Source organism: Gadus macrocephalus, chromosome 4 (genome assembly GCF_031168955.1).
Source record: "Gadus macrocephalus chromosome 4, ASM3116895v1".
NCBI lineage: Eukaryota > Metazoa > Chordata > Actinopteri > Gadiformes > Gadidae > Gadus > Gadus macrocephalus.
The window spans coordinates 9,517,197-9,541,999 of NC_082385.1; the positions used below are offsets into that span (position 1 = coordinate 9,517,197).

General features: G+C 43.8%; 1 protein-coding gene across 3 annotated transcripts in view; it reads left to right on the plus strand.

Annotated features, from left to right (window-relative positions):
- Positions 1-21,538, plus strand: part of LOC132455961 (calsenilin-like) — a 21,799-nt gene extending 261 nt beyond the window's left edge. The window contains exons 2-10 of one of the 3 annotated variants that reach the window (XM_060050075.1): positions 5,407-5,587; positions 11,826-11,828; positions 12,146-12,270; positions 12,950-13,019; positions 19,147-19,217; positions 19,394-19,501; positions 19,704-19,808; positions 20,832-20,894; positions 20,987-21,538. In XM_060050075.1, the coding sequence (XP_059906058.1) occupies positions 5,407-5,587; positions 11,826-11,828; positions 12,146-12,270; positions 12,950-13,019; positions 19,147-19,217; positions 19,394-19,501; positions 19,704-19,808; positions 20,832-20,894; positions 20,987-21,034 (774 nt within the window). In that variant the 3' untranslated portion in view covers positions 21,035-21,538. Of the gene's footprint in view, positions 1-5,406; positions 5,588-10,912; positions 11,988-12,145; positions 12,271-12,949; positions 13,020-19,146; positions 19,218-19,393; positions 19,502-19,703; positions 19,809-20,831; positions 20,895-20,986 lie in introns of those variants that run through there. The other 2 variants (XM_060050074.1, XM_060050073.1) reach the window with 2 other exon arrangements.
- Positions 21,539-24,803: the final 3,265 nt, after the last annotated feature.

Here is a 24,803-nt window from a genome sequence, read left to right on the forward strand (position 1 = left end):
AGTTTAAGCGTAATTTAAGCGTGAACAATTCAGATTGACTCGTTGACCATAAATCGAGGATACTTGTCGTTTTATCATTCTTCTGTCAACAGCTTGTCTCCTGGTGCGCCTGCGTTCTGCATCTGATCAAGTCATTAGGGATATCGATAATGAACCGCCTCAATTTTGACCCATGCAAATTTGTCGTGTCGTTATTATAGTTAGACGTTCTCTGCCCCAAATCTATTTATGGGGAAATAATTCCAACCGTTGGTTTACTTTGTGTGAAGAATAATACCTTATACAGTCCACATCTAATTCTAAATGTGTTCCAATGAAGAGGTATGACGATAATTAGCAAGCTTATTATGGTGTTGTGACCACCAAACAAAACTCTGTAAATAAGAACTGAGCTGGGAGACATTGGCAGATAGGAGACTTGCAACTGCTGCAGTCACTATAGTTGATATACAACTAACAAGTATATTCTGGTGAGTGATCTTGTGTCAGCAGTCACCACCAGAATTTTCCAACGGTCCCGGGATGGTCCCAGTGTCCCGGGATGGTCCCAGGGTCTCGGGTTGGTCCCAGGGTCTCGGGTTGGTCCCAGGGTCCCAGGGCGGACCCAGGGCACCACGGTCCCGGGGTCCGACTATAGGCACACAGTGTCTAGTCCTGTCTGGTCTGGTGATGAAAGAGGAGCTGGAGGGTACAAAGGGTCTGGTCTGGTCTGGTCTGGTCTGGTCTGGTCTTGTCCGGTCCGGTCCGGTCCGGTCCGGTCCGGTCCAGTCCGGTCTGGTCTGGTCTGGTTCGGTCTGGTCTGGTCTGGTGGTGAATGTACATGTAGGGCATAACTCTGCATCGATACTCTGCTTTCGACATGTTGTCTTGTTGATGATTTTGTCTGCTTAATTAATTTGTGTGCGTGTGTGAGTGTGTGCGTGCGCGTGTGTGTGTGTTGTACTCCTGTCCACCGTCCTGGGCCACCTGCTGTGATCTTTTATTGATGCTGTTTTATGGAGGGTGAATTATTGAACAACTTACTCACGGATTTCATATTTCAAAATGTGCGGGAACTCCCCAGTTGATCTCTCTCTCTCTCTCTCTCTCTCTCTCTCTCTCTCTCTCTCTCTCTCTCTCTCTCTCTCTCTCTCTCTCTCTCTGTTTATTTGCCTCGACCAACACAGACGGTTAAACATACATTTAATAAACACATACAATAACCCTGCCAGTCATCACCCGTGGAACGCATGCACACACACACACACACACACACACACACATGCACGCACAACACACACACACACACACACACACACACACACACACACACACACACACACACACACACACACACACACACACACACACACACACACACACACACACACACACACACACACACACACACACACACCTCAGTATCACATCATCTCCTCACTCCTGCTTCTCTTCCCACTTCCATATCTAATAGAGATGAGAGATAAAATAACGCAACATAACTACAATGGAAAGGGAGCATTTATTACTGCAGAGAGCAGTTTCATATAACTAGTAAGAAACGTTTTCCATCTTGTATAAAATAGTTACGTTTAAACTTTAAAGTAATCCTAATGTTGTTGACCAGTGGCGGTAGGTCAATAGAGGGCGCTAGGGCGCCGCCCCTCCATGAAATATTCACTTGAATATATCTGCCAACTATTAATCAACTATTATCAATACGAAATAAATCAACAAAAATACTTAGCGTTTATCCTCGTTTAATTGTGTGATATACTCGTCACTGCCAGCAACCAATTAAATTCATCTGAACGTCAATTACTTGAGCTAGCTAGGCTAGTTATTGGTCATTCGAAATAAAGCCCTCCTCCAAGTCAGGGGCGCCGGCCACGTTGAAGTCATTTTAAGCTCGCTAACTTTTTGCTGTCTATCAAGCAGAGACAGCTTTTCATTGGCGCAGGAAAATTCGCCCTCGCGTCGCACCAGTGTGCGCCCCAGGCCAATGGTATTGCTTTTCTTTTTTGTTATCACCACATGATTGAACGAATCAACGAATCAATCAAATAGGCTACCTCCCTCAGCAGCAACCGCGCAACATTACACAACTAGGCTACATGTAGAGAAGAGATAGATCGCTAACTAGCAGAGAGTTGTAAGCACTTTCCACCCTTTTCAGTGGAGGAATTGGACTCCCCAAGCAATGTTATAGTCCCATATTTCTAACTGCATTTGAAGTAGACCATTGTGCATAGTTGCGCTTTTTGTGTGTATACAATTAAGAAAAACTGTAAAAGTGCCAACATTTAAATATTTTTTAATATTAATATATTTAAACAGGCTGATTATCATTTAGGGGGCCACTCAATGACATGCAGAAGTGTCATCAACACGCCCACTGAAGTGGTGTGAGAAATACAGACTTTCTACTCCTCATTCACATATAAGGTAATTTACATTTCATACAGAGAAAATACTACCCCAGGGGTAGTATTATTCAGGAGATTTTCAGGGTACAAATGTCAGGATATGTTGTTCACACATATGGCCCATCAGGATTTTCGGTTTTTATATGACAAAATGAACGACCCGCCATTGCTTGTGGAGGTGAGAAATTATCTCTTCCCTTCTTTTATCGCAATTTATACAGTCTATAGACAGAACGTGTTACCTGCAAGAGTTTTTCGACGGCGGAGCCGCCAGTTTAAAGAACCCATGGCATGAAAGTTTCACTTTCTGAGGTTTTCTAACATTAATATGTGTTCCCCTAGCCTACCTGTGCTCCCCCAGTAGCTAGAAATTTTGTTGGGTGTAAAACGAGCACTAGGCATTCTGCTCCGTCTTTGCAAAAACAAAGCTCAGACGCGCCGTTTTGGAATTTTCCCCATATGTCCTCATAAGGGGAGTTGCCACCTCCCCTTTCTCTACCTTGCCAGCCCCGAGAATTCAGCCAGCCAATGAGACAATGAGCTACGACCGTGCGAGCGCCACAAGTGTGTTTGTGTGTGTGATTACACACAATGTAACGCAAGTGTTGTACACCTCTTTGTTATTTTGATAACCGTTCTGCTGTTGGTGTTATGGCGCATAACATGTCGGTTCTTTGACATCTCTGGTATTTCCACAACGAGACTGTAGTGGGGGTTATCTCAGCCATGGTTGAGAAGGAATTGGGGGAATGGAACTTCAGCTTTGACTCCATGAAGTACATGAACTGCGACAGGGATGAGAAAGGGATTGTTGCCCGCGATTGTCTCCCGCCGGAGCCCCGCTGCCCGCCTCCCACTGCCGCAAAGCACCACCGCCCAGCAGCCGGCAGCCAGCAGCCGGCAGCCAGCAGCCAGCAGCCAGCAGCCAGCAGCCAGCAGCCAGCAGCCAGCAGCCAGCAGCCAGCAGCCAGCAGCCGGCAGCCGGCAGCCGGCAGCCAGCAGCCGGCAGCGGGCAGCCAGCAGCGGGCAGCGGGCAGCGGGCAGCGAGTGGTTCAGTCTACTTCAAATTGATATGGACGTTGGAGAACCCGACGCAGTTGTTTGAGATTAATAATATCGTCTGGAGGCGCACACAGCTTTTGGCCATGATAATATATATTATATGATATAGAGATATCTATGTATAATATGGTTATTATTCAGATATAGAGCTCCAGGACTCCCGCCGGAGCACCCGGAGTGTTCTAGAATATTTACACAAAGGCTGTGTGTGCCTCGACATTGCAATACATCCACTGTATACAGAGCGCATGGTACCGTGGCCGCAAGCTGCTCAGGGCCACACCCCCACCCTCCTCCTTGACCCGCCTCTCTCCTCCTCATTTGCATTAAAGCTACAGTGTACAGTGGGTTGCTGCGGTGTGTGCGTGTGTGTTCTTACCTGGGCGCGTGTGTCGATGGCGGAGCCGTTGGCTCGGCGAGTTTGCCGCTGCCTTTGTCTTGTCGTATGGTTTGTGCATGTGCGTGTGTGTGTGCGTGCGTGTGTGTGCGCTTCCGTGTATGAGTCGCTGCCTTTGTCTTGGCGTGCGATGTGTGCACGTGACTGTGTGTGTGTGTGTGTGTATGTGCGTTTCCATGTATTTTCGTGTGCGTGTATGTGCGGTGTGTGTATGTGGTGTATGTGCGTGATTGCAGTGTATGTATGCGTTCGCGCGTGCTGTGTGTGTGTGTGAGCTGCAGGCTGCTTGGCACATGCGCACATGAGTAACTTGAGTAACTGGTGCGACAGGCCTGCTTTTATAGTAGTAAGATATATACAGCATTTATATATATATATATATTATATATATATATATATATATATATATATATATATAAGCCACTACATCTCAGTAGAAGCTTTAAAGAGACTTTGAATACCAGCTTCCATAAATACAAATTATAATACTGTCTAACCCAAGTATAAAATAAGTTTCAATGTAGGGTGGGAATCTCTTGGCACCTCACGATTCGATTGGATTCCGATTGTGAGGTCAACGATTCGATTCTCTAGCGATTATCAATGCATCTCGATGCATTTTGATGTAACAATTTTTTTTATGTACATTTCCATGCGTGATTTTCAAAAATATATATATACATCTGGGTTTGCTACTCAGAGTTTGCTAATCACTTCCTACTTTTGTGATGATCATTAAAGACATCAACAGATTAATTAACTTATCTAATATTTCATAAGAGAGAAAGCTTTTGTCACAAATATGACTTTCTATGAACAATGCAATAATCAATGCAGCTTGCATTATAACAAAATATGGAAGCATGCAAAAAAAAGGTTTCAGTTTTATTTTATTTCAAATCTTTCTTTTCTATGTCATTAAAGGAAAAGCTGCTCTTGAATTAGAAGGAGTTCTTGTGTCTGGCTGTGAGTTTGCGTGCATGCAATGCGTCGGCTGAATCGCAATCGTGTGAAGACAAATCAGATTGGCCAATACACACTGAAGATAAATTCAATAATTTGAAAATTACAAAAATTATCCCTCTCTGGCGAACAGAATGTTGCAGCAGGCAAAAAAAAGAAAATAATATATATATTTTTTTATTTAATTCCGATTATTAATTTATCTGCATCGAGACAGAATCGTTCTAGCGAGAATCGCGATGCATCGAAGAATCAATTATTTTTCCCGCCCCTAATGTATTGCATAGGTTTGACAGCTAGCCGGTGCTAGCGGATAGCACAAACAGCTGGCATAAGCTAGCGGAGAGCACCATGTTTATGAAGGAATGGCTAAATACAATTAAGTAAATTAAATGATCAGATTACTAAGTGTTTGTTTTTTGTATATTTTCTGTTTATTTTGTATTTACTGATACCCCTAGCAATTTGAGCATGGGGGTTCCTGTCTTGTAACACACAGAGCCTTCAATAAAGTTGAATTGAGTATCCTGCAAGCTTGTTAACTTGCTTTAATTTCATGTATTTTCGTTCTCTCTTCAGGATGATGTGAAAGGAGGGGGATGCGGCCTGGTGCCCGAGGCCAATGGGACGGAGCCGTCTCCGGGGCCCTCCGGCCTGACTGAGGGGCCCAAGTGGCAGAGGCCCCGGATCACACGCAGCTCCTTTATGAAGTGCTGTCTCGTCAAGTGGATCATAGACAGCACAACTCCTCAGGGCCCAGGTATACACCCACCAATCAGAACACACACAACACACAACGACATCACAGCAAACTCATACACAAACACACGCAAACACTCACGTCCTCACACACACAAACGCACACAAACACACAGTTCAAAGCATAAACAGCCTAAACAGTGCTGAAATAACAAGAGAGGAGAGGAGAGAAAAGTGGAGAGGAGGAGAGGAAAGCAGAGAAGAGAGGAGTGGAGAGGAGACAGGAGAGAGGAGAGGAGAGGAGGAGATAACATGACAGGAGAAAGGAGAGAAAAGGAGAGGGGAGGAGAGAGGGAGTGGAGAGGACGAGAGGAAAGCAGAGGAGTGGAGAGGAGATAGGAGAGAGGAGAGGAGAGGAGAGGATGATAACATGACAGGAGGAAGGAGAGAAAAGGAGAGGAGAGAAGGAGTGGAGAGGAGAAGAGCAAAGCGGAGAAGAGAGGAGTGGAGAAGAGACAGGAGAGAGGAGAGGAGATTACATGACAGGAGAGAGGAGAGGAGGGGAGAGAAGAGGAGAGGAGAGGAGAAGAGAGCAGAGAGTACTTTCAAAAGGCATGAATTTTAATGCCTAGGTCCGGGCTCTGGTAGTTTATTTAAAGCTCTGTCGTCTCTCTCTCCCGGTGGACGGTTAAAAGGGGAAACCTCTGTCTTCATCGGATGCCACATTAGTTCAGCGGCCCGGTCAATCTATCGTCAAAATCCACTTCCTATTAAAGCCGAATGAATCCATTATATTGGTCATGTGGGACACAGTTTGCTCTACCTCCCTCATGCACACACACACACACACACACACACACACATGCATACACGCGCAAACACATGTGTAAGCGCTTGTTTACATTGGTAATTGAGTATGCTAACATCAATACTGCTGATTTATGTTGATGTTAAATATATTTTGACACACACATTAATACATGCACACAAACACAAACACACATGAATGCATACCTACAGGCTACCGCACACACACACACACACACACACACACACACACACACACACACACACACACACACACACACACACACACACACACACACACACACACACACACACACACACACACACACACACACAACAATGCCGGCATACAGGCTTACACTGACAGACACACACAAACAGAAGCTAAATGTAGTTTGTGGCATATTTGGATTTGACCAGTCTAGCGCCCCAATATTCCGGCCATGTCATTATCATACATCTTGCTTTTGTATAAGCAGACATATCCTCCACGACATGAAAGAACGAAGCGCACCGTACTAAAATCGTGGCCTCATTTTCTGCCTAATCTAAATGATTGAGGCTGCGCTGGAGGTCACCACAGCTAGAGACGTACGGCTCCCTTCCTCCACACAGCAACGCAGAACCAAACCCGTAGAACCCAACACAGAACCCACACAGAACCCACACAGAACCCATCCCGGCCCACAAAATGTCCGGTGTCCAAGTGATGTTAGGGTCCAAATGTCATGATCTGTAGTCGTCCAAGTTCACGTTAGATTTACATTTACCTTTAGGGCATTTGGCCAAAACTTTAATCCATAACGATTTACAATAAGTAAGAAAGAGAAACAATATATCGCTGTCGGTACAGTAAAGATATTAATAGAAACAAGTCCTGTTTAAATATATATATATACATAATATATATTCCTGTGACGTCAAACATGGCATTTCATAATACGGTCAGACCAAACCATTTTCAAACTACCCTATGGCTGTAAGAGAGAGATTATGTTAATATTAATAATAACCTAATTATATAAATGACCTTTATTTGATGTCCAGCGGGGTTTTGTGGCTCCGTTCCAACATGTTTGAGTATTGGTAATAGAGATCCATGCACAGTTACCTAATCTGCATGCAATTCAGCTCCTGTGGAGTGCAGGACCCTGACTGCTCAGTTTTGAACAAGCAGACATCTGTCTTGTGGCAAAAATGTTTGTAATGAATAATATACACTACCATTAAAAATACATTCCATTTCTAATATGTTTCTAATGCTCATTCACTCATTATAATACACTTGCATACATGTTATAGGTTCTTTATGTGATCCCTTCCCCTATAAAGTGATGTTCCCATATAAATCTTACCAGTGTGGTTGTAGGATTATTAGATTTTTTTATGAATATGTCATGATTCAAATTATTCATATTTAGAGTCTCAAATGTTCAATTTATTGTAACATTTTTGTAAATCTATCAAACTCACAAATGTGAAGGGCAAGCAGTGTTCCTATGAATAATTATATTATTGGATCAGTGGCTGGTTCGTAACACCATCTAGTGGTCACTATCTATTAATGCACCTAGATTGAGCTTCTTGTGCGGTAGAATTAACTTTGAAACTGTTGTTACTTTGAGGAAACTGGCTTCACTAAAACAAATCATATCATTAGATGTTCATCCAAACTACACCTAAGGTCAAATATTTTTTTTCATTTGGAATGTATTACCTCTCCAATAGAAGAGGACTATAACTAGAGGAAACAATAGTAATCGTTTGTCAAGAAAGGTTCTTGTTTAAAGTACAACGTGCAAAAGTCCCAGACAGTAGGTTAAGATGTAACAATGCCATAACTATTATGCTTGAAGGGACTATAATGTTGCCTATCAAAGCATTAAAGGCACCCAGTGCAACTTTATCTAAACATTCAATGAAAAATAAACATTAAATTTCTAGTCTTTTTTACACGTAGTAAGTTTCAAAAACTCCATACCATTGCATATCGACATTCAAGGAGCAAAGATGAGACGTCGTTGTGTGGTGAGAACTGATAGAAAATCGTAAACAACAACAATCGCCGGTGGGGAGAAGCCATTTTTCCATTGACTGGAAGCCTGCTTTATTTATTGTAGGTTACAAAAAATAAAGAAAATGGCGGCATTGTTGTTGTTATCGATTTTGTATCAGTTCTCACCACACAACGACATCTCATCTTTGCTGCTTAAATGTCGGTATGTAATGGTATGGAGTTATTGAAACTTACTACGTGTAAAAAAGACTAGAAATTGAATGTTTATTTTTAAGCCTCGAAAGTTGCACTGGGTGCCTTTAAGAAAACGATTTAGTTGATGTATCAGCAGAAGTGTAAGTATCCACTTCCATGCACTCTCTCTTCTCCGCCATCACAGACCACATTACATTATCCTGCCCAGTGTATTATCAAATCACGCGTTCACAATGTCACCCCCAGGTGTGGAATTAATCACTCATTACTCTCGTTTTACAAACACCCCCCCTTATGACATCACAGGCGGTGGTGTACAGACCGGTGCATAGTAGACTCCAGCCTAACCAGTTAGTGACAGGTTAGTCCCGCCCACCACTGTTGCCATGCCCACTTGTGGTTTGCAGAAACCTACTGTATGGCTCAAACCAGTTTGTGCAGCCCAGCAGCAAAGCCACCTTGCCCTTGAACTAACCATTATGTGGAAACTCCCACTTGTGATGTCACAAGGGGAGGGATTTGCAGTGACTCGTAAGGCCTAATCAACCTCAGGCACGGTGGTGTAACAGAAGTATTTCTGTGCCTTGATGGACAGTGAAGATGAACATTGAAGAGAGACAGGTCTGCGTGTTGACGAAGAGAGGGAATGACACCTCATCTAAGTCTCCATAAGGCCTATTGCGCACATGGTTAGCGCACTAGTGGGTGGAGCCATCGATTTATCGTTTACTTTTTATGACTAAAAGACTGCGGAAATATATGGACAGCAGCCGTAGCTCAGAAGGTAGAGCCGAATGGTTTATCTTCCAAGAAGATAAAGCTTCAATAAAACATTGTTTCTGTTGTGGAAGAAGAATACGAAAATAGTGTACAAAATAAATCAAATAAAATTGACATGGTTGAAGATAATACGATTTCAGGACTGAAGAAGAGACAAAAGGGGTTCATGGTTTCAAATTGAAAGCTTGTCAAGTGTGTGTGTGTGTGTTTTAGTATTGTTACACATATACTCTTAACCTGCTCTCAGTGAGCCATTAAAGGCTGATTTCTGCACCGTTGGCGTCTCCGAACTCAACCGATGTCGGTCTGTATTTATTAGCATGGACACATCAGCACTTACGGTGCATTAAAAATGTAAAGTTACATTAAGTCATTGCTTCAACCTCACAACACTTATAGGCCTGAGTAGGATGCGATATATATATATATATATACATATATTTATTTATATATAGATAGATATTGATATATAGCTGGATATATAGATAGTTCAATCATTATCGAGGGCGAGAGAGAGAGAGAGAGAGAGAGAGAGAGAGAGAGAGAGAGAGAGGGAGAGAGAGAGGGCGAGAGAGAGAGGGCGAGAGAGGGAGGGCGAGAGAGAGAGGGCGAGAGAGAGTGAGAACACATTTTGAGAACTTATTATTATTATTATTATTATTATTGTTAATAATGTGGTACATTAGGAACCTTGCGCTCTTACCTGTCCACCGAAATGCTTTTTGTGGCCCAGCTACATGTCTCTCCATCAGACCAGTATTTCACCCCTCTCTCCATTGATCTCTCCCCCACCCCAAGCCCCACTCTCCTGCTCCAACCTAGTCCATTACGGTGTGCTGAATCATCATTTGTCCCCGGGGCTCTCTGCTCCCTTTGTCGGCTTCTTGTCTGTGTCTTTCAACAAACGATAGAAACAAATAAATAAATAGATAAATAGAATGTATGTAACAATCAAAACACACTCAAGTGTTGTAGGACCAATGCTTCTTTGATCTACAGCATTGGTGTTTTGGATCTCAACCTGACATCTTCAACTGCGCCTTGATTGGCTGAAATGCGCGATGCGTCTCATTGGGTGTCTGAACGACCGATGTGACTGATCCAACTGATCTACTCTATGTCTAAGACACAGTCATTAAGACGGAACTAGCGCCACAACAGCAACACAATTCTTAAGTGCTGCAAATTCAAACCATCAGCAGATCAATGGCTGGTTTAAGACTAACATCCTCTTAATGACGGGGCAGATACTGGCCTGAGAGGCGCTTAGGGTGTCAATCAAGCCATCTATTAGGACTAGTACCCATTCATTCACATATCCCGCCCACCCAACCAAGAAGAACACATACGGAGGGTTAACATGGGAGAAATCGGGAGAGAGGAATAGGGAGAGAGACATGGAGAGAGAGAGAGAGAAAGAGAGAGAGAGAGAGAGAGAGAGAGAGAGAGAGAGAGAGAGAGAGAGAGAGAGAGAGAGAGAGAGAGAGAGAGAGAGAGAGAGAGAGAGAGAGAGAAGTCATGGAGAGAGAGAAAGAGAGAGAGAGACATGGAGAGAGAGTGAGAGAGAGACATGGAGAGAGAGAAAGAGTGAGAGACATGGAGAGAGAGTGAGAGAGAGACATGGAGAGAGAGAAAGAGAGTGAGAGACATGGAGAGAGACATGGAGAGAGAGAAAGAGAGTGAGAGAGACACATGAAGAGAGAGTGAGAGAGAGAGACACACATAGAGAGGGAGAGGGGGGAGGAGTTCCTGACTTGGCCGGAGTCCGGACAGTACACTGAGCCCTGAGGTGGGGTGAAGGCGAGGGAGCAGAATGGACCGGTGGGAGCGTTGCGCGGACACTCCATCTGCACCACAGCGCACGGTGCCCACGGCAACGGTTTGGTCTGCCCCAGGACAGGCCTCTGGAGTTAGAGAACAGGTTTTAGTTGTGTTTGAAGAGGTAAACCCTACGCATTCGGTGCCTAACGACCATCGATGAAGTTGTTGTTGTAGTTGGTGTCTTTTGATTACCTGCTCGTGTCGCGGGGTGAGTTGGAGTAGAAGGAAACCCGTTTTTTGGTGGGGGGCAGGTGGGGGTCCGATGCCAAAGCACTATGGGGCTGGAGGGCATGGAGGTCATGGGCATCGCCGTGGTGATCTGTCTCTTTGTAGTTGTGCTCAAACAGTTTGGTATCTGGGAGCCCCTGTCCCTGGATGGTAAGTAGACAGCTGTTGTCTGTCCAAGACCTTTCAATTAAGGTTTTTATTTTTTAAAAATTTGTTCTGTGGGCGAGATGTAATTGGAGGTTAACAGGCAGATGTCTCCACTCTGCTTGGTTGTTTTTGTAATACTGTTTTAAAAACAATAGGAATTGACACGTTGACACGTTGTAGTGCACCTACTGTCTGTGTGATGAAAGAAGATAGGAAACATAGATGATTTAAAATACACTTTCTAATTGTCTGAATATGTGCTTTTTCCTCTCACCTCGTCAAACCCTCATCGCTCTCCTTTAAGACGGTGAGTAACTTCACTCCACTCACTTTGTGAGCTGAATATCTGTGTGATTTCTTACTGCGTCTTTCGTTTTCACCCTTTCCTATTTCCATTATCATCTTCCCATTTGAATCTCCCCACCATTCTCCAAACCTTAAAAAATGACGGTTGTGTGTAAAGATGGTGAGTAATCATATTTCTTCACCCCGGTTTTCATTCATTGTTTTATTGAAAACTTAGTTTTCAGTTTCACAAAACTCCTTCGTCTTCCTACAACTCAAACCTCTCCTGTTTCTTTTCTTTCTTTTCCTCTCCCCTGCTGCCTCTCCCCTGCCGACCAGAGAGCTGTGACATGGAGCTGGAGCTTTCCATGGTGCGACACCAGCCAGAGGGGCTGGAACAGCTACAGGCCCAGACCGCGTTCACCAAGAAGGAGCTGCAGTCGCTCTACAGAGGCTTCAAGAATGTAGGCATGAGAGATTAGCTGACTGACAGTGATCGGTCGGCGGTCTGTCAGTTGATGTTTGATTGATTGTTTGATTGATTGCTGTATTTTTTTCTTTCATGCTTGCTTTCTTTCTTTAATTCTTTTGTTTCATTCTTTCATTCTATCTTTCTTTCTTTTGTTCTTAGTTTCTTTCGTTTGCTCTTAATAACCTTGTGGAGCCCATTCATGAACCCAGTTCCTAATTTTCTTTTAAATGCCAACTGGATCTTTCCAAGGCGCCCTACAACATCGTCGGCACGTGTGGGTACGCTCAATAGAAATCCATGTATTCGCTGTGGGTAGATGGGATGTCTGCCATGTGTACAACGTTGGTTTTTATGCAGTCTTTGGTGGCCCCAGGAGCAGGGAATGGAACCCGTAACCGTGGCATTGTTTATGCCTTGCTCTACCAGTTGAGACAGGACAAAGGCAGATAGTTGTGTTCACTTTATACTGGACTGGGAGGTCAACCTTGATGAGGAAACACTTGCCACTTTCCTTTCTTCAGACAGTCCGCTTGAGAAAGCCCATAGAATCCCCTCATCTGCTCTTGTTTTTGTGTGCTTCAGTAATGTTTGGTTGAGTGGAATACTAATGCAAACGCTTCCAGCATGCGGCCAGCCTTAATGGGTTGGTAAACCTGTCTTTTTTTTAACAGGAGTGTCCCAGCGGACTGGTGGATGAGGAGACTTTTAAGATTATTTACTCCCAGTTCTTCCCTCAAGGAGGTGAGTAGAAATAACTCTCTAATAGAGAGTGAATCTGTTTGCCTCAAAGCTTTCTCCTTTCTTTTGAAAAATGCTGACACACTTGATGCTGGCAGTCGTTAGCAAATTCAACCTTTTTAAATTGAAAAAGAAAGAGATAACAGATATTGCATTTCTAATGGCCCCAAATTAATATAATATTGGATCAGTAGAATTGGATGGTTTCTTTGTCAGTGGTTAGTGGTAAGATATGGTGCATCACATTACATTTGTTTAGCTGACGCTTCTATCACAAGCGACTTCCAAGTGCACTCAACCATGAAGAAGATAACCACTTTCCAGTGTGTGTTGGGGGTGGTTTGGGGGAGAGCGAGAGGGAAAAAGTCACGATAGGCCTCTACCCTCGCCTGAGGTGTTGTATAGTCTCATGGCTGTGGGGACAAAGGGTGTTCTGTACCGCTCAGTTCTACAGCGCAGCAAGGAGAGCCGTGTGCTGCGGCTGCTCCTCCGTTCTGGCAGGATGTGGTGGAGAGGATGGCTGGCATTGTGTCCCGAGCACTGAACCAGCCTTCTCGACCAGTTTGTCCAGCAGCCTGATGTTCTTGTCTGCCATGTTTCCTCCTCAACAGACATAGTATAGAACAGCGCTATTCAATTGGCGGCCCCCGGGCCGGACCCGGCCCGCAAAGGAATCTTTACTGGCCCTTTTAGTAAAAAAGGTAAAAAATAAAAATAAAATAATAAAATAATAATGATAATAAAAAATCTCCAACTACGCTCTTCTTCGTGTGCTTTTGCATTGCTCCTCTCAACTGCTTGGCGCGCTCCGTTTCGAACTTCGCGCCTAAAGTTGTTTTGATGATCGTTCCGCCTGGTTGAATCAGCACAATGTCGCTTTCTACTCTAAAAAAGCAAAAAGTTGACTCAGAGAACCGACAATTCAATAGCGAATGGACACAGAAGTATTTGTTTGTATTTGCCTCTGGGAAGCCTGTGTGTTTACTTTGCAGCGAGTGTATATCGGTGAGTAAAGAATATAACCTGAGAAAGCATTTTAAGACAAATCATGCTAACTTCGACGCCACTTTCCTACTGGGCTCTGATGCTCGCCGCCAGAAGATATTGGGGCTTACTTCATGCTATGAACAGAGACGCCAAACCCTGTTTCGGGCTTGTTCAGATCAAGAGAGAGCTACATCAGCATCACTACGAGTCGCCTGGATATTAGGCAAAAAGAAAAGGTCGTTTACAGACGCTGAGACTGTCAAAGAGTGTATCCTTGCATCAATCGAGGAGGTGTTTACAGATGAGAAAACCCGAAACAGAGTGATTGATTCAATCAAGAATATTCCCATCTCTGACACGACAACATCAAGGAGCGTAGAGACCCTTGCATCGGACGTTTTTCAGACTCTTTTGGACAAACTCAAAAAAGCGGCCAGCTGTTGTCAGACATGTCAGCCCAATACACTGATTTGCTCATCCACAATGACATTAGATGGCTTAGCAAAGGGAATGCGTTGAAACGATTTTGTGAACTTAAGGAAGAGATCCTGGCGTTTCTCCGTAATTCAAAGCAGAAAAAAGCTGACACTTTTCTGTGTCTAATGGAAAATACAGAGTTTCAAGCATCCGTTTGCTTTTTGAGCGACGTCTTTCACCACCTTAACCTACTCAATACGGAGCTGCAACGCAGAAATAAAACAGTCGCACAACTTGTGGAGACACTCCAGGCTTTTCAAAAAAGGCTGGCACTTTTCTCTGCTGATCTATGTTCCGAAAAAATGCTCCATTTCCCAGCATTGCGCGCTGCAGGTCTACAAACCACTGAGGCAATGACAGGATTTATAAATGCATTGAAAAACAACTTTGCAGCGAGGTTTGAAAATTTCAGTATCCCCACTGAAGTGATGAGATTTGTGAACGACCCCTTCTGTGTGGACGTTGTGGGGGAGTTTGCACTGAATAGCAAAGGAGCTGGTTGTGTCATTGAACGAGCCGTGTTTACAACTGGAACTCATTGACATTCAGTCATCAGCTGACCTGCGACAGTCATTACAGCTGGCAGGTTCAGAAAAGTTCTGGACTCGTGAAGTCAGCCACCAGAAATTCCCTAATTCAAGGCGCCTTGCACTTTTTGTCCTCACTATGTTTGGATGAACTTACAAGTGCGAATCCACATTCTCACACATGAATGCTATTAAAACTAGTAATCGTGCATCCCTCACTGCCGAGCACCTGCACCACTGTATGCGTATTGCCATGACGTCATATACTCCCGATTTCACTGCTCTTGCTAAATCAAACAAATGCCATTTCTCTCATTAGATGGCACATTTGACCAAGAGGGTCACTGCATGCCAGTTAACACTAACAGTCAGCCTATGTTTATTAAATAAGGATTGTTCTTTGAAAAGACTGTTGCACTTTGAGTAATCTATTATTACTATGTATTTTGATAAGCTGTTGCACTCTTGAGTAAATATATTACTATGTATTTTTATAAGCTGTTGCACTCTTGAGTAAATCTATTACTACTTATTTTGATAAGCTGTTAATACTACCTGTATTTTGATAAGCTGTTGCACTCTTAGTATACCTAGGTCTACCTGTATTTTGATAAGCTGTTGCACACTGAGTAAATCTTTTACTATGTATTTTGATAAGCTGTTATTACTACCTGTATTTTGATAAGCTGTTGCACTCTTGAGTTAACCTATAACTATGTAATTTGATAAGCTGTTGCAGAGTTAACCTATTGTCTTTTCCTGAACTGATAAGATTGTTAAACCCTAACAGGCAGCCTATGACGTTATTCAAATAGGGATTGTTTTTGATAAGCTGTTGAACTCTATTTGATAAAATAAAGAAAATATATGCGCTCCTATGCCTATGTGTTTTACAGTATCTGTAGCTATTGATGTGATGCTCATCAATTTTAGGCATTTTTTTATGGCCCCTCATTTTGGATCATTTCCACCAACCGGCCCCCATTCAAAACTAATTGAATAGCCCTGCCTTAAATTTTTCCATGCAACAAATTCCTAAATGGATCATCATGGATTACTTAGAAGAGTGGGTGAAGGAATTCCCCTGTGTTCTTCAAAGGAAGAATGGAATGATTTCCAATTCGGTGCACTTTGGGTTCTCTGGTTACGGAAAAATATACCACAAAAGATTGTGTTTCTGAACATTGCATCTGAGGAAGGACTATTTGAACCTCTGAGAAAATGTGTTTTCCCACCTTAGGCATGCAATCCCAAACATTATTATGAATTTCTTTGTCACTTGGGTTGTTTTTAAGTTCAACCCCGTAACAGGACAATTTGATCTCTGTCTGAGTATATTTCTAAAACATATTGAAATTAATTCTTCTAGTGCCTTGGTAATCACCTGTCCCCTGTGTCGGGCCGCCTGTACACCCTGGCCGCCCCTGAGAGAGAAGCAATGGGCACGTACGTTAATAATTCTCTATTTGGCGGGGTATCATCCGCCCTTCCTCGTGCCCGGCAGGAGCGGGGGTTTTTCTTTGTCGCAAAGAAGGATAATTTGCTTCGTCCTTGCATTGACCATCGAGGGTTGAACAACATTCTGATAAAGAATAATTACCCTCTGCCTCTCATTGCATATGCTTTTGAGCTTCTAGAAGGCGCCACCATCTACGCCAAGCTCGACCTACGCAACGCCTATCATCTGGTTTCGATCCACGAGGGACACAAATGGAAGTCTGCTTTCAACACCCCCTCCGGCCACTACGAGTACCTGGTGATGCCCTTCGGCTTCACAAATGCCCTGAATATCTTCCAAACCCGGGTGAACAATGTGCTGCGAGATATGCTGAACAAGTTTGTGTTAGTCTCCCATGGCGACATCTTGATCTTCTCCCGGTCCAGAGACGAACACGTCCACCAGGTCCAGGCGGTCCTGCAGTGCCTATTAGAGAACTCCCTCTTCGTCAAAGTGTTAGGTCCAGTTCTGCCTCTTTCATGGGGTACATCGTAGGGAGGGGGGCCGGGCTGACGGACTCAGCCAAGGTCTCCGCCTTCACTACCTGGTCCGTCCCGTACTCCCGCAAACAGCTTCAACGTATCCTGGGTTTCGCCAACTTCTACCGGAGGTTCAACAGAGGTTACAGCGCGGTGGCAGCCCCCCTCATGGCCCTCGCCTCCTGAAAAGTGCCTTTCCAGTGGACGTTGGCCGCCCATGACGCCTTCCAGGCCCTAAAGGAGCAGTTCCCTTCGGACCCCATTCTTGTCATGCCGGATCCTGAACGGCAGTTTGTGTTCGAGGTGGACGTCTCTGATGTGGGAGTCGGGGTTGTCCTATCCATGGACGCTGGAAGTGGGGGGGCTGGGGGGGGCTGCAGCCCCCCCTGGTGGCGAGAGGCTGAATGTGAAATGCAAAAACCCCCGTGGAAATAAATACATAAATATATCAGACTATTATTATGCTATTGTCATTTTATTGACATAACTCAAAGAACATATTTGACTATAAATGTCACAAGCAGTATAAAATAGATGAAACCCTCACTGAAGGCTGTAGGTTCACAGCCCCCCCCCCCCCCCCCCCCGTCAACGTCAACGGAATATTTCTCAGCCCCCCCAACTGTGAATTACTTCCAGCGTCCCTGGTCCTATCCCAGACGGTTGCCACCGACCAAAAGCTGCACCCCTGCGCCTTCTTCTCTAGGCGGAAACCCAGTCAATACATAGCTCTTTTAACACTTAGGATTACAATACAGTACTGTAATACAATTATATAATAATGTAAGTGTTAAAAGCAATATACGTGATGACACCATTTTGGCTAACTTCCCGTCCGTTTGGCAGTTAGACCTCACTTACTCGACCCCACTTCGCCACATGAATACCTTAAGAAGCATAGAAAGGCAGCATTTCGCTGCCGACAACAAAGGACCCGAGCCACCTAAGGAAGATTAGTCGGCTCTGTCCTTTCCTGTAGAGGGCGTCAGTGTTTAGTGACCAGTTCAGTTTATTGTCAAGGCGCACCCTTATGTCTTTGTATGTTTCCACCTCCTAAATGTTCTTCCCTTGAATGTTGACTGGGTAAGGTGGGGGCTTTGACTTGCGAAAGCCCACCTCCATCTCCTTGGTCCTAGTGGTTTTCAATAGGAGGCCGTTCTTCTCGCTCCAGTCAGTGAAAGCTTTCACCAGGTCCCTGTACTCCCCCTCATGGGCTTTCCTCATTACAGAAACTAGTAGAGAAAGTTATCATCATAATTCTTTCCTATGGGCTGAGGCGCAGTCTGAGCAGATGAGTTGATGAGAGATGAGATGAGATGAGATGAGATGAGATGAGATGAGATGAGATGAGATGAGATGAGAGATGAGATGAGATGAGATGAGAGATGAGATGAGATGAGAGATGAGATGAGTCAGTCCTGATGTCAGTTTGGAGCTCGTACCACCATTTTGGGGCCAGGGCTGCTGCATTCTGGTGTGCTGCAGAAGTCCAATGACACATGCAGGCAGGCAGAAGGGAGTTGTGGTAGTCTTCAAGACCCGAGATGACAAAGAGCCTGGACAGAAACCTTCATGGAGGTCTGTTTTTGAGGAACGAACGTGTCCTTTTTATTTTGTGGAATGATTCTGCAGGAGCGGGTTGTTGCAGCATTGTCGAGAGCAAAGGACAGCTGGTCATCCAGTGTCAAAACCAGGCTTCTTTGCAGTCGCAGCCGCAGACACCACATAATTCCCAATATTGATGGAGAGTCGTTGATGGGAGATGCCTTCCCTTGAAGGAAGAGCATCTCAGTCCAGACTGAGCTTCATCTGATGTGTCTGCATCCACTGAGAGATGTCCACCAGACACTCAAGCCACCTGCTTTCAGAACAGAAAAGACTGAATTGATGTGTGTCATTTGCAAGCCATTTGGGTCAAGGACAGAACCCAGTGACTTGCGTTACTGAGAGACAAGCATGAGACCCAGAAGAGAACCCTGAGGGACCCCAGTTGGGACCCTACCAGGTTCAGACACAGATTCTTTCTAGGTTAAATATGAGATGATTAAATCTCTTTCTGTGATAACCGAGTTAAATTTATAGTTTGTTTAGTATGCTTATTGTCAGATACAACCTGTTTACATTTTTTGCCTAATAAATCCACCCTGTGTTTTTCTTGCTAGATGCCACCACCTATGCACATTTCCTGTTCAATGCATTTGACATGGACAGAAATGGTTCAATACGGTTTGAAGTAAGTTTACCTAGAGATAAAAAACGAAATGAGGAATATATCATCAGGATATTTAAGTAAATCATGAATCTAAATTGTGCTTAATTGTTTATGCATCCCACTGGTTTAGCCAGAATGAGGTATCAGAAATCTGAAAAATCTCTCCTTTAATTTTTGAATCTTCCTTATTTCTGTAGGACTTTGTGATCGGATTATCCGTGTTGCTTCGGGGCTCTGTGACTGAGAAGCTTCGATGGGCCTTCAACCTGTACGACATCAATAAGGACGGATACGTTACTAAAGAGGTAAAGTGGATCATCTCCAATGGGGGTTATCAATTAGGACGGTTACGTTAATATATAGGTACAGTAGTACAGAATAATATAAGTACAACACAGTAGTACAGTAAACTATATTATGAGTATAATACAGTGGTACAGTTACTTACTGCGACACACATCTCTAAAGGGTGTAATCTTATTTGTTGAGCGTGTGTGTGTTCTTCAGGAAATGCTGGCCATAATGACGTCCATATATGACATGATGGGCCGGTACACATGTCCCAGCGTTCGACACGACGCGCCGGTCGATCATGTGGAGAGATTCTTCCAGGTGTGTGTGTGTGTGTGTGTGTGTGTGTGTGTGTGTGTGTGTGTGTGTGTGTGTGTGTGTGTGTGTGTGCGCTTGTGTTCCCTAAATACAACGCATCCTCTCTCTTTGCTCTTTATAAAACATTGCATAGATAGCATAATCAACTGTAAAGTGTTGGTGGGTCTGCGTAGAACGGTACTCAAGACTGAGCCCTAACTGCGTTCTAACCTGCGCGAATACACAGGGCTGTTTCCTAGAAATATTGAAGGAGGGGTTCTCTTCTGAAAGCCGACGGTTCTTTCGGCAAATTCATGTCAACCATGGGCGAAATAATAACCATTGCAAGTCTTTACTTGTATCATTTGGAGGCGCACACAGCTTTTGGCGTTATATGATCGAGCTCTGTGAGTCCCCAAACGGACACAATTACTTTCTCCTCCATTTAGGTCTCTATAACAGAGGGGTCATAGTAGGATGACACCAGCGGAGAGGCCTCAATCACAGAGGGGTAATAGTAGTGAAACCAGCGGAAAGGCCTCAATCACAGAGGGGTAATAGTACTGAAACCAGTGGAGAGGCCTCTATTATCACAGAGGGGTAATAGTACTGAAACCAGTGGAGAGGCCTCAATCACAGAGGCGTAATAGTACTGAAACCAGTGGAGAGGCCTCTATTATCACAGAGGGGTAATAGTACTGAAACCAGTGGAGAGGCCTCTATTATCACAGAGGGGTAATAGTAGTGAAACCAGTGGAGAGGCCTCTATTATCACAGAGGGGTAATAGTAGTGAAACCAGTGGAGAGGCCTCTATTATCACAGAGGGGTAATAGTAGTGAAACCAGTGGAGAGGCCTCTATTATCACAGAGGGGTAATAGTAGTGAAACCAGCAGGGAAGCCTCTATCACAGAGGGGTAATAGAAGTGAAACCAGCTGACCTCTTAGCTAAAATATCTATTGTCATATTCAGGATATAATCGTTAATGTCACTATGATTATGATGATGATTCTTATTTATTTATTTATGATTATTATTATTATTTAGAAGATGGACCGGAACAGAGACGGAGTGGTGACCATTGATGAGTTCATAGAAACTTGTCAGAAGGTAAACTTTCTGTTCCTTTTCACCACACATATTGTGTTTTTATGGTCAAGAGTCAAGATTAAGGTCTGAAGTAAATTCTTTTTTTCCAACAGGATGAAAGTATTATGGCGTCCATGCAGCTCTTTGAGAACGTCATCTAGGAGCATTATGAAATCCTCGGAGTACACAGTGTGCTTATTTTTAAAAGACCTCATTGTCACCAGTAAGGATATTGCATGGGACATGATGGTAACAGAACCCATCCTCTTTATTCCAAAGCTTGTTTCAGTGTATGCCACGTTCAAAAACACTTTCAGTAACACTGTTATGTTCTAGTTAGGAATGCAATTGAATGCAAAGGATTATGCACAAGAAAACTTTCTACTCAAGCACAAGTTAAGATCTTTTTATTATCACTTGAAATGGGGCAACATGGCCAAATCAGGGCGGTTGTTTGAAGACACCAGACTGGGATTCATTCCTGCTTTGCAATGCAAATCACAGGCGTAGGGTTAGTCCTGTGATTGTAACTCGGGTTAGAATCACAGGGGAACAGATGGATGAGTTAGTGCTGTGATATACTGTAAACCAATCGGTTGAATCACTTTCTAAATGTGAAAATACTTGTTATTTGCTCCAAAATAAACATCTACGTTCACCTTTAACCTTGGCCTTGGATTGAGTTTTGCGATTGATGCTCTGAGTCATAGTCATTGTCAAAGTATTGAATACAAAGGTTATTAATAGATCTCTCTAGTCTTGGTGTCACTGTTTGGCAGATACGGGACTGCAAAGAGCTAATGAGCAGAGACAGCACTTTGGAGCACTGAAAGTTCTCCCTACACTGAAACGGTAGCAGTGAATGAATAACAGGGCAGAGTCGCATATCAGCACAAATCACCATGCCTACTACAATATTCAGCACTGCATCCTTTGATATTCAACCAATAGCAAAGGCACGTTGGTTTGGGGTGGGAGGAGCTATGTTGTCTGTCCACCCAACACATGTGGACATGGTCGTCGTGGGAACCACTATGTGCTGCCCTGACATGGGTGTGATTTGACCGAAAATTCTCCCTGTGATTATTCAGAAAGGTAAATATGTTTCCAATTTTTTGATACAATATTATTGATGTATTTAAATGTTATATGTTTAGCATTTATTCCAACCATTGCATTATTCTGTAGGATGACGTGAAGGGGGGGAACAATATCATACTCAAGTTCCATTATAATCCTGCTCCATGTGAATATTATACATTGCCTGTGTTTACTATAGTGATGTATGTTTGTGTTGTTTGTAGAGTATTTTTTTATTTATTTTGATCAAATGTTATTTGAATAGGAGTTAATAGAGGCAAGGCCTTGTATAATGGTAGTGTACATATGCCACACAATGCCTGAATCCCTGTGTGGACAGAATGCAGGGAGAGTTCTGGATGCTGTATTGTTCTCTAGAGACCATGTGGCTCGAAGCTTTTGATTTGTATTGAGCGATGACAGGTGGCTTAATGTCCGTTTACCCACAGCAGCCAACTACTCGGTGTGTGTGTGTGTGTGTGTGTGTGTGCGTGTGACACACAAACACACACTGTGTGTGTGCGTGTGTGTGTGTGTGTTTATGTGTATGTGTGTGTGACACGTGTGTGTGTTTGGGTGTTTATGTGTGTCTTACACACTTTTGAGTGTGTCTGTGTGTGTGTATGCGAGATGTGTGTGTGTGTGTGTGTGTGTGTGTGTGCGTGTGTGTGTGTGTGTGTGTGTGTGTGTGTGTGTGTGTGTGTGTGTGTGTGTGTGTGTGTTTGTGTGTGGGTGTGTTTTGCATGTGTGTGAGTTGTTGGTGGGTGTGTCTGTGTAAACGTACTTGTCATTGTCATTTTCCGGAGTAATAGTATTATTCATAGTCGTAGGAGTTCTATTTTATTACTTTTATTTCTACTTACTTTTGTTTATCCCACCCTTTGAGGGCTATAAGGTCAGGGGTTTCATCAATATATGGCCTGTAAAGCCTTTTGCGACTGTTACTGTGATTAAGGGCCATACAAATACAATGGACTTGACTTTTATAGTAGTAAAAGCATAGTATTCTTATTCAAAGTAACAGGAGTAATATAATTATTAGTAGTAGTAGAAGTATAGTATGCATATTCAAAGCAACAGTGGTTATTATTATTAGTCGTAGTAGTAGTATTGTATTCTTATCCTTAGTAACAGGAGTAATATTATTATTAATTGGTGGTAGAAGTATAGCATTATTATTCATTGTAATAAGAGGACTATTATTATTTGTAGTTGTAGTACTACTCGTATAGTATTGTTGACTGTTGTGGCCCGTCTCTTCTGATTGTATTGACAGCAAGCGACGTCGGCCATGAACGGTCAACAGAAGCTCGCGGCGCTGTGCTTGTGCACGTTGCTTCTGGCGACGCTGTGCCCCCTTGTCCTGTCCAAGCGCAGCGGTGGCCTCGGCGGCTTCTTCAAAGGCAAAGGGAAGGGCAGTAAGAAGGAGGGGAGCGAGGGGAAGGGGAACGCCCCCGCCCAGCAGCCCACCAAGAAGAGCCTATTCTCCCCCAAGCAAGGACTGAAGCTGGCAGGAGCCGCGGCCGCCGGAGCAGTGGGCGGCTTCGGCCTGGGGTCCTGGGGCCGGCCCAAGTTTGGCATCGGACACCACGGCTCCAGCGGTAAGAAGGACCACAAGCGTGACAGTCAAGGAGTGAAGAACAGCTACCGGGTGAAGTCTTCCGCCCCCGCGGCTCAGGCGGACAGCCTCGTCTGCGCCGCGGGGTCGGTGATGGTCTACCTGTCTGTAGCCTGGATCAGGGGTCTGTAGAAAGGCAGCCCACCACCACCCGGGGCGCACCCAGACCTTTGTGCGTACAAACTGCTGCCGCCTGGTTTGCAACGTGGAAACAATGATCCACAGGATTTGCTAATAAAGTGAATTTAACCACGTTGGTGTTATCCTTTCTTACATAAATGGCACGCCTACTCTTTCAGTGCTCTACATTCTACACTGAACCTGACAAACGTATCGATTAACATTGAGCAGGTGTGGCGAGATGCAAAGAGACGTTATTGTACACACAAGTGTGTGCACAATGACGCACTGTATGGAAACACACGAATGGTAACACAAGACACCACCATGGTTTCCCTTCCCCCTGGTTCAGTAGAACTGAGGTTTTTTATATATTTTATTTTTATTTTGAATTGGTTGCTTTTCTTTGAAAACATCTTTGTGGTAAGAGGGTTTCATGTGCTGTCACGTGCTCCCCCCTTAGGGAGTTAAGTTCCCTCTTCTTTTTTTTTGAGAATTGGCTGGACCTAAAATGATCGGCTGACCAACAAACTGTGGTTCTTTTGAGGTTTGTTATTTCAATGCGCTGTCTACAGCCCTGGGGGGACCTGTATATACCTAGATATATGTTGCGATCACTGGTCAGGTGGTCAAACTGGATTTAGGTTGTGGTCACTGGTCGGGTGGTCTATATACTATAACAGATATAGGTTGTGTTCACTGTTCAGGTGATCTATATACTAGCTATTTGTTGTGTTAATATAGCTGTTGTGTCCAATGTTCAGGTGGTCTTTATTTACCAAGATATAGGTTTTCTTCACTGGTCAGGTGGTCGATAGATATACGGTTTATGTTGTGATCACTGGTCCGGTGTTCTTTCTATACCTAAATATATGTTGTGGTCACTTCAAACAAGAAAAGGCTGGATTAAAACACTTGAGATGTCAACCATGAGAAAAACAATGTTGAAACAAATGAACTGTAATCTAACTAACTAATAAAATCGAATATATTTATAGAACACATTAGATATAACAATAACATAACAAATAATAAGCCGCTGTCCTGTCATCCTATACCTGCGATCTAAATAGGTTGCAAAACAGGCCCTATTTTACTAGAATGAAAAGCCT